This window comes from Hippopotamus amphibius, chromosome 3 (assembly GCF_030028045.1).
Source record: "Hippopotamus amphibius kiboko isolate mHipAmp2 chromosome 3, mHipAmp2.hap2, whole genome shotgun sequence".
NCBI classification, from domain to species: Eukaryota; Metazoa; Chordata; class Mammalia; order Artiodactyla; family Hippopotamidae; genus Hippopotamus; species Hippopotamus amphibius.
In genome coordinates, this window is record NC_080188.1 from 49,690,524 (window position 1) to 49,701,545 (window position 11,022).

The following is an 11,022-nucleotide window of genomic DNA, read 5'->3' on the forward strand; positions in this document are numbered from 1 at the left end:
TCTCGATTGCATCCCTTGCCTCACTGCTATATTTTGGATACCTATTTCTTGCTACAGCATTAAAATAACTCCCTGCCTGTGGCTCTAGCCTCTTTGTCTTCCTTCTCCATGTTTCTAAAGCTCAGGATAGTAGCCCTTGTGTAAAACCTTCCGGCGTTCCGTATTCCTCCTATACTCAAGTCCAGAATCCTTAGCACCAGGGATTAATCCTCCCAGGAGTCTCTCCTACCAGAGCCCCCCCACCCCCACCCTCCGCTCCAGTCACTGGCCTACTCGATGCCACAGTAAATGCTCTGGAGTCAGACAGATTTGTGCTCAAATCCTCCTCCACATGGGTCACAGATATGCAACACGGGACAAGTTATTTAAAATAGTGATAACAATTGAAACTCTCTTAGGCACTTGGGAGGATTAAGTAAGATACTGCAGGTAAAGAACTTGATGCCCTAGCAGGAACTAAGGAAAAGTACCTGCACCAGGACTGGTACCTTTGGAGCATTCCATATTTTGTACATGGACTTGCTTTTGCCTGGACTGCTCTCCCCAGCCTCTCCCACTCACCTCAAATGCTTTATCTGACAAATGCCTGCTCATGGTTCAGGATACTGCTCAAATGTCATCTCTTTAAACCCTCCCATCCCTCTCCCCAGGCAGATTTTTGTGCTCGGCTATATGCCCATTTGCTGTTATGTACCTTCCTCTATTGTGGTACATAACAGTATTATGTGGTGGTTAATAGTGTGGGTTTTTCGAGCCAAAGCACCTTGACTTTGAATCTTACCCTCACCACTTACAAACTTTGTGACCTTGAACAAGTCACTTAACCACTCAGTTTCCTCATCTATAAAATCGTAAGCACTACAGGAGTTCTTCCGTGGGAAGGACTTAGTACAGTACCTCGCAAGTAGTATGAGTTCCATAAATGTTAGCTATTATTAGCAATTGCTCTAGTTTTATTTCTGCCCTCTCAGCTGTGTCTCACTCACCTTTACCCCCCGCACGTAACAGAGTGCTGGCCCTCCCCTAAATACTTAAGTAACGTTTTCTGAGCAAAAGAAGGCAATACATGAATGAATATGTATTTTAAGGGCATGCGGACCCCACAGCTCTTCATCGAAAGGTACTTTTGACGTTATAGGAGCATGTTAATCCTTCCTATCTTTGACAATATTTTTCTCTTTAAAGTCTGACCTAATTAATGCCTCGCAATCTTTTCAGGTCAAATCCTCTATGGCCGAGTACTTTGGAACCCAGAACAAAACCTTAATTCTGCTTACAAACTCCAGCTGGAGAAGGTCTATCTTTGTACTGGCAAGGATGGCTACGTGCCTTTCTTTGACCCCACGGGGACAATCTACAATGAAGGGCCACAGTACGGATGCATTCAGCCAAACAAACACCTAAAACACAGATTCCTGCTGCTGGTATGCTAACTGCTAGGGTTAAAGGGCTGACACACGAGTAGATTTCCTCAGCTCTGAATTTTGCCTGAAGCAGATAGAACTCCACGCTTGATAGTTTTCTACAGATATCGTTGTTGTCTCTGTCAGCTTAATGTTAGTACATATTACCAAATGTGAAGGTTTCGGTGGGCAGCAAGACAAGCTGTTACTGATGTTCTAGGAAGAGGAACGTCTAAGCCAGTGTTTCTCAAAATGTGTCCCAGAGACCCCGGAATATCCCCAATATTCTTTCAGGGCGTCCACAAGGTCAAAACTACTTTCGTAATGATATGATGTTTGCCTTTTTCATACTCAGTCCCTCACGAGAGCAGAGAGTATAAAGGTTTATTGATACGGATTCAGATTCCACATAGTGACTAATCTTTAGAAAAACTACCACTTATTGAGTTTTGATTTAGTATCAAAAAAGAATATCCACAAATATCTGAGAAAGTTATTCAAACATTTCTGTGTCTTTCAACTACATAGCTTATGTGAGGCCAGATTCTTCATATACTTCAGCCAGAACATCTCACAGCAGATTGAATACAGAAGCAATTGCGAGAATCTAGTTCTTTAACAGAGATTTGCACAAATGTTAAACAATGCCAGCTCTCTTTTTGGGAGGTGGGTTGTGAATACAGACACTTTCACTAAAAAAATATGTTACTTATGTGAACATGTAATGAGTTTCTCATTTCTGTTTTAAAGTGAATTAGTAAATACATATTTTCATTTTTTAAAAAATTGTTAATGGTAACATAATTACAGTGTTAATTTTAATACAGTAAATATTTATAGATATAAATCACATAAAATGAAAGCTTTGCGTGGTCCTTAATTTTTATGTCCTGAGACCAAATAGCTTGAGACTTGTTGGTCTAGGCTACCTCACTCATTGGCCACCAAGTATCCTCCCTTGAAGGGAGCCGTGGGTGCCCAGAGGCAGTGGTCAGCTTAAGGCGAGGGCTCCTGCAGCATGTACTCTCCTGACCTGACCCAGAGGAGGAGTGGAGAGTCCCTTTCTCCTTCCAGTGACGGCCGCCTGCCAGTTCAGGGGTTCCATCTTTCTAAATCTTGTGCTTATTTTCTTCTGAAATCCTAGGACCGCAGTCAGCCAGAGGTAACTGACAAGTACTTCCACGACGTGCCCTTTGAGGCCCACTTTGCTTCTGAGTTGCCTGATTTCCACGTGGTCAGTAGCATGCCAGGCGTGGATGGATTTACTCTGAAGGTGGACGCACTGTATAAGGTGAGTGTGGTGAGAAGAATAGAAGCACAGGCCCAAGGGCACTTTACAGGTTATAAAAAGGAGGATGACATCATCTCTTTGATGTCAGTTTCTTTTTATAGCATTCTTACCGGCAGGTCTTTTATTAATTTTTGTTAAGCTTATCATTCATCCAAAACTTTACCATCTATCCAATAGACCAAAACGATAATAAAATTCTTCAGTTTGCATAGAGCCACTTGTCATGGCTCTGTGCTGCACCAGCTGATTTTCGCAGGCCTGTGGAAATATTTAACAAAGTCATAAATACAATTCAGTAATTTAGAATGGCAAGAATCACTAGTATTTGATAAGCAAAAATACTCTAAGGCCCAGTAATAAACATGAACTTCCAAGATCAAATTCCACCCTTCTTTGTCTCCAAATAGTAAGCCATGACCTTGGATTTCAGAACTATTCTCACTCTTCAGAAGTTATTTCAAAATCATGGAGGGTTTCAGTGGGGGCAGATGAGGGGGAAATAAAATACTTGATGACATAACTCAGGAGATGATCCAAGAAATGCTCAGATTTAGCAGATTTTTGTCAAGTATCTGTGTATTATGCACAGAATAGGTGTTTAGTGGATATTTGTTGAATGACTCTATTTTAGCTAAAGTTCATCAATAAATAGTAAATTGACAGAAAACAATTAAAGGTCATAGGGAATAAATGTGGTTATTAATACTATTACTCCACTGCTATCAATAAAGGCCAACAAACCATAAGTGATTACTTAGCTAAAGAAACCCTGAAAGATAAATGCTTAGGGCTATTCCATATACAGGTAGGGAAATTGGAAAAACAGATGTGAATATCTGACCCAAGATCACCTTAATTTGGAAATAGAACCCCAAAATATTTGGTTCAGTTCTTTATTCATATACACCAACCATTACTAATGCTTTTCTTTTTTCTTTTTTTTTTAAACTTCATCAAAACCTTTATTTATACTGCTACAGTTACAGTGGCATATTTACTAATCCTTAAAGGCACCACGCATAGTCTTACCTCAACATTTTTTTTAAAGGGTGTTGGTTATGGTCTGATTTATTCCATAATTTTAAAAGCAAAAGATTCTTTAGTGGATCCGTTTCCTTTCTTTTCTTTAATTGAAATATATTTGATGCACAGTAGTATGTTAATTTCAGGTGTACTACAGTGGCAAGAATTACTTTCAGTGATCTGACATTTGCATACATTATGAAATGATCAATGCGACAAGTCTACTGACCATCTGTGCCCGTACAAAGTTATTACAATATCACGGGCCATATTCTGTATGCTGTATATTGCATCCCATGGCTTATTTAGTTTATAACTGGAGGTTTGTACCTCTTAAGCCCCTTCATGTCTCCCAGCCCCCACCCCACCCCCTCCTCCCTCTGGAGATTACCCATTTGTTCTCTGTATCTATGAGCCTGTTTTCATTTTGTTTAGTTTTGTTATTTTAGATTCCACATATAAGTGAAATCGTATGGTATTAGTCTTTCTCTGTCGAACTTATTTAACTTAGCGTAATACTTTCTAGGTCCGTCTATGTTATCACAAATGGCAACATTCATTTTTATGGCTGAATGGTATATACACACACACACGACATACATATACACACCACATCTTTTTCCATTCATCTATTGATGGACACTTAGATTGGTTCCACATCTTGGCTACTGTAAATAATGCTGCTGTGAACACTGGTGTGGCTAATGCTTTTCTTGAAAGCATTTTTCCATCGAGGTTTGTGGCGGGCCGTTGTCTTTCCATTCCCTTTCCTCAGAGGTGGTCTGTGGGCAGCAGTGACATGTTCGGCGTGTCTCCCCATCTCCTCCTCCTGCAGGTGGAAGCAGGACACCAGTGGTATCTCCAGGTGATCTACATCATTGGCCCTGACACCATCTCAGGTCCCAGGGTCCAGCGCTCTCTCACGGCCCCTCTGAGGCGCAACCGAAGGGACCTGGTGGACCCCAGTGGCTGGCTGACCCTTGATGAGTCCCTCATCTATGACAATGAAGGGGACCAAATCAAGAACGGCACCAATATGAAGTCCCTGAATCTGGAGATGCAAGAGTCAGCTATCGCTGCTTCCCTATCCCAAACTGGGGCGTCTGTCGGCAGCGCCTTCGCTGCCATCATGCTCCTACTTGTGGTGTTTTTGGTGGCTTGTTTCATCACCAGGAAATGCCAGAAACAGAGGAAGAAGCTGCCCACAGGCGACCTTTTGGAGGAATACCCTCTGAACACCAAGGTGGATGTGCCCAAGAGGGGCCCGGACAGGGTGGAGAAGAACGTGGACAGACAGTACTGCACCGTGCGGAACGTCAACATACTCCGTGAAACCGAGGGCGCTTATGTGTTCAAAGGTGCTAAAGTAAAAAAATTGAATCTGGAAGTCAGAGTTCACAACAATTTGCAAGACGGAACAGAAGTTTAATGGAGGAGACCCATGTGTATTTTTTTTCTAAAATCATTTTTTATAAAACGGGAAAATACTGGTATTTTTATAATCTTGCTGATTGAAAAGGGAAAACTATAGCTTTGAGTGGCGGAGGCACCCATCACATGCATCGACGCACAACTGAGCTACCTCATTAAACAAAGAACCACTGAGACCCCAAAGGATGGAAGTAGTTCTTTCCATGGATCCCATTAACAGTCTCAGCAGTGACAGTTTGTTCCTTCCGTAAGGCTGATCTTAGAAAGCCAGTGTTTGGTGTTCGGACAGGAGTTAGGTCAGCTGGTAGAGCTGAGAGGGCCGGGGGATGTACCAGGCAGGTCCCAGAGGAAGAGAGAGAGGGGTGAGGGCCTTTGGATCCTCCCCCACCTCCAGCTCCCGTCTGCTTGAGCTTCTCCTGGGCCTCCACACAGCAGAGTCCACACTGCTGACGCCCAGATTCCGCTCAGCACCTGTGTGTTTGCTCGTGTGTCCACCAGATAGCCTGCTCTGCGTGGCCTCTGATTGTACTTTATATCACCAGCCCTCTTCACCTGGGAGTTCAGAGTGCTCTAGACGAGAGCATTTCTCCACAACTCACAGGAGACACCTCCACCTCTCCCGTCAGGCATCAGGCATGGCAGAACCTCCCTCATGGAGGGGAGACTGAAACCCGGGGAAAGGAGGGACCTGGCAGGCGCCTCAGTGATGCCCTGCATCCTAGGCCCTGGGGGATGTCCTCGGGCCCTGCCGGTTTACACTGCAGTCAGCACACATCCAGACATCCTCCCTGACGAAGGATGCTGCCAGGCGAGATCGCTGCACTGTGGCCTTTTTATTCAGCATTGCCGTGGATGCTGGAAACACCTACCACAGTTCCTGCTGCCCCAGGCTTTTCCCAGTCCAATAATAGACAAGCCGTGTGCTTTGCTTGCTGTGGGGTTTTCATTTTGTTAGGGTTTCAGGAAAGTCAGTGATTCATCTGAATAAAGCAAATTAGGAAAAAGCTCAGGCCAGAGCAAAATCAGAGTCAATGGACGCCAACTAGTACTCATAGCAGAAAAGTAGTAGTACTCACATAGAAAAGTACCAGTACTCACAGCAGATAGAGTACTAGCACAGCAGATCAAGGCACCATTCCTGGTACAGTATTTCAGGGATTTCTTTGGGGGGGTTCTTTTTTGGTAGCTCAGGCACATATTTTACCATATCAGCACATGACAAGGCCATGAACACATGGCTTTAAAATGATTTAGTGTTCAAATAGCCGCTTAATGATGTTGTACGTAGTGTGCGCACTGCTTGCTTTTGTGTTTCAGTTTCGTTTCTGCTGTATTGGCAAAAACATAAGCACGCACGTCACGTTGTTTTGAACTGGAGGCACCATTCCGTTGTTTGGAAGTAAGAGACACATCCCTCTCCTGATGTCACTGGACAAGTCACAGAGCATTCACGTTGTGTAATATTTATAATAGAATGACCCTAGCTCTTTGGGAACATTCCACACTGGAAACACTTCGGTCCTAAAAGCTAGAAAGAATGAACTGTGAAAGGTTTTAGGCATCTCTGGCGGACTCCAAGCTCCTTGACAGACGGGCGGTTGTGAGCTGTGCCTTGGGTTCTCCAGCAGTGCCTTGTACACAACAAGCACTCCAGGAATATGTGCTAAGTAAACAAATGAATGGTATCGTGGGTGAATGACAAAGGAATCAATTTAGGGAGGGGAGGAGAGAGAGTGTGGAGGCAATATCACAAGGACAAGTAGAGAAAAAAAAAAACCATCTCTTCTACTTGGATTATAAAATAGTCTTCTCATTGGAGCAAAGAGGCACCAGTTGACGTAGGCGTGAATCTGGTAGTGGGCTTGAGGAGGACTGAACAGAAAAGCTGTAATAATGTATCAGCAGGAGGTGAGACTGTGACTCAGTCTCCAGCGCAGGACGTTTAGAGGAAAGTCTGACTTAGCAACTTCCAGCTGAGCATAAAGTTTCCTGGAGAGGATGAGTTGGAGTGAGTGGGCCCAGAACCTGATACTCCTGACGGCTCAGGTGCCACTCGAGGCCAGCTTGGGTGTTTAGGGGTGGAGCTTCTGTATTGGTCTCATGAACCCTCAGAACTGGTGTCTCATGACTGGAGAGGTCATCAGCCGAGTGTGGAATCCTCTCCAGGACAACCTAGGAAGTTGAGGCTAATTCTGCAAGGACAGGAAGCCCATCGCTCACGGAGCAACTTTTGATTTGGCCTGGTTGTTTATCGCTGCTCCTAGGTGCCTGAATGCCTGCGCGTTGAAGCAGCAACTTTCCACTTGACCGAACAGTCTTCTTCCAGTGCCCTTCCATTCCTACTAAATAGGGCACGTGGGTGGGCAGAGTGCAAACAGGAGGCAGAACGGGGCCAGTGCGGGAAGGGATGGAGACTGATCTCAGAGCTCTCCCAGCAGCCTCCATGGAATGGTCTCGAATGACAAGGGCAGCATCTCTGAGGACCATGAGATACTGAGTTATCAGTGTGAAAGGAAACCCTCGGATATTCCTGCCTCCCTTCCTTTCTACCCTCCACCCCAGCTACATACAATCCATCAAACGCTGATGCTTCTCTGGTGGACGCTTGCTTGTGAAATAGAAATTGCTCAGAGATGTAAAACTGAGATTTACTTCTTTGATACGGAATTTTTCATTTCTTTTACGTTTTAGACTTCATACTAGGAAGCAGAGAATTTGGTGACCGATGTGCGATTATACTTCAGTCAAAGCTCTCCTTTCAGCTTCTCTAACTTGCTCACGAAGTCCTTGTGTGTGTTTTACTAACCTTTTCTGCCATGCCTTTAGGTGAGAAGGCACAAAAGACCCTCAGGGGCTGTTATTTGCTATCACATGCTGGCTGTGAAGGTTAAAAGAGAGAACAGTCTGCACCTTTGCCCTTTGATTGTACTCCAGGCCTCCTGGCAGACTCGCGCAGATTCTCACGGGTAGATGCAGAGAGAGTGTTGGAATGTGTTTGCACAGTCTTACAATATTCAGTCTTGGTGTCCCATAGGTATTCATTCTTCTTGGATACTACACACCTGCCCAGACTTGAGTAAAACATCCGTGGTGCTGTCAACCTGATTTCTTGACTCTGAAATGATTTTTGTATTTCCAATACCAATTTGTGTGTTATGAATTTCTGATTTCTCCAACAGCATATGCCACTATATAAATTTGTATTAATAAATGACGGTCTGGTTGTGGTTTTTTGCTATGTTCATCTCATTAGATTCTTCATCTCATTAACATATGATGGTGCCAGTGAGATGGCAAAAATCATTCTAAAATTTGAGACAAGTGTTTTGGAGAAAATCCCTTTGAAAGGGTTGAATCCGGGACACTCACTACTTGTGCTAAGATCAAGAATAAATTACCTATCCCCATATTATCGTAGTTCTTCTTTTTCAATCCGTCGAAACCCCAGGACAAAGAGGAATAACTAAGATCTGCACGTGTAATACAATAAGATGATTATTTACACTATATTCATAATCGTCAAACCTTCTCAGCACACTTGATACAGTGTGAAAATAGCTGTGTCCTTTTATGCAGGCACAAAGATTTGTTAAGTGTCCATAACTCACCCTAGAGGTGACCAAAGCCCCCAGTAAGAATTGACTGGCTCGTGCAGGAGAAATGGCAGAGTCAGAATGAAACGGAGCCCAGGCATTCTGCAAACCTGTGCATTTGTGCACCTGTCCCCTCTGGGAAACCAGTGACAGTGACCAGCAGGGCTCTGTTGGCATCTTTTGATGGCACATTTGCAAACCCAGCAAGACTTAAAAGCATTTTTCCATGAAATCCGGGGAAAAGATGCCACAACCAAACCTGGGATTACCTTAGATGCTGTCATGAGCTTCATGTAACCTCTACTTCCTCACAACTTCCTGCGATTGTCCCTAGCCTAACAGCAGGCTCTAAACCCTGGAGTGCATTTCCCTCAGGCCCATGCAGAAGCTGTATCAGGAACCAATCTACGAATTGTTAGCAATGGCTATGAAAACGCTTCCTGAGACCCGAAATTTCATGGCCATTCAATGTAGGAAACTTGGGGGGAAGTGGCAGAAAATGAGTTCTCATTTAGATTTGCAATATCTCACAGAGTAGGGTTGTGAAGACACATAATGAGAACAGGAGAGGGAGACTATTGAGAATATCCTACCAGATTCAACCCCATGAAATTGCTAATTTTGTAAGTTATCAGTAGTTTACACCTCTCAACCTAACATTAAGATGCCACAGTGTGTCATAAAGATTCTACCCCCACATGAGCCTGAGGTATCTCTAACCAGGAGCCCTTTCAATGGCAGCCTGAGTAGCTAGTGGCCCAGGTAAAATCCTAGGGACAATATCAATAGCATGTCGGGCACATCTGCCACCTCATTCGGTCCTGGTGAAATAGTCGTAGGTCATTGTCCTGGATAATTTTCTTTGAAATTTCCATATGAATTTCTTTGAAAGTTCCATATGAATCCCAGAATTTCAAGTCTTTGCACAAATTGATGTTTCTTGAAAATGGTCCAAAGCTCCTATAACTCTGATTTAACGCCTGTCCCAGAAAATTCAGTCACTTGATTGATACAACAAAATAGACCCATGGTGCAACTCTCGCTTAAAAAAACTAGCAGAATTTTATCCCCATGCTCATTTTGCTTTAAGGCTACCAAGCTCCAAGACTAGCAAGGTATAAATGTTTATTAGAATCCCAGACTGGGAGAGTTTCTGTAAATTGTTTTAAAAACAAAAGTTTCAAGATGTCTCTCTTAAACATTCCTGCTAAAGGCATGTTTCCAAGATAAACCAATGCTCAATACTAGTAACTCACAAAAGTCCCTGTGCTGCTTATTCTGTTTGTCTTCACATCAATTCTCTGCCCTGTTTAGGCTCCAGGAAACAGACTTCCCAAAATTGCTTCTCCAAGGCTCTCTTGCACCCTTGGTTTTTGGTCGAGATTGGCCAAATGGAGACATTGATGGGAGAGAAGTTAAGGTGTCTATCCCTCCCTGCTGCCTTGCTGTGGTTCTGGCGATGCCTGCATCCCTCCTTGGCCACAGGTCCTGGTGGGCAGCCCCCTGCCACAGTCTTTGTCTTCAGAGGCTCTGATAACACCTTGCCCATGCAGACCTAGAGGTAGCCATGCTTTCATCCTGCCTCTAGTCATCTGGCTTCATCACACCTGTGGATTCTTTTAGCTTAACCCTGCCTACACTTCCACAGAGCCCCTTTTTTAAACTGTTTGTTCAAACCCTTTTGGTTTGCTCTTTCTCTTCTGTCAGAACTCTTATACAGTCCTTAAATTCAGTGTTATTTGATTGTAATTTTCTAATATAAATCAGAAATAATCACTTGAACTCAAATCATGTCTTAATTTTAAGTTTGCCTGTTATTATAATCAGTGATAAATATTTCACACCCAGCTTTTGGAGTCAGGGAAGGCCTGATTGGAAGCACTTGCTGGTTTTCGTGTTGTACATGCCATCCCATGGCCGAATTTAACCTACCAATCTAATTTCACTGACCATGGAGATGGGAAGAGACACACAAGAACACAAGTTTATAAAGCATTTCTACCACACAGATAAAGTAGACATAAATAACCTCAAGAGCATCGATAATAGTAAAATGTAGTAAAGGAATTAGAAAGTTTGAGTACCTTTGCTTTTAATATAATTTATTCAATTGTCTTTATTTAATATAGTTTTTAATAATGGCTCTGTTTACTTGTAAAACTCCTGAAATTTTAGCAATTTGCTCTCTCATGCGGGGCTGGCTTAGCGCACCACTGTGAGAGAAAACATAATATCCACAATCACTTGGTCAATTAAATCTACTTTTATTAGTTTTTCCCTC

General features: G+C 43.3%; 1 protein-coding gene across 1 annotated transcript in view; it reads left to right on the forward strand.

The window, feature by feature from the left end:
• Positions 1-8,502, forward strand: part of FRAS1 (Fraser extracellular matrix complex subunit 1) — a 505,547-nt gene extending 497,045 nt beyond the window's left edge. The window contains exons 72-74 of the mRNA XM_057725661.1: positions 1,219-1,424; positions 2,548-2,694; positions 4,553-8,502. Coding sequence (XP_057581644.1) covers positions 1,219-1,424; positions 2,548-2,694; positions 4,553-5,146 — 947 coding nt within the window. The 3' untranslated portion in view covers positions 5,147-8,502. The remainder of the gene's footprint in view (positions 1-1,218; positions 1,425-2,547; positions 2,695-4,552) is intronic.
• The last annotated feature ends 2,520 nt before the right edge of the window (positions 8,503-11,022 follow it).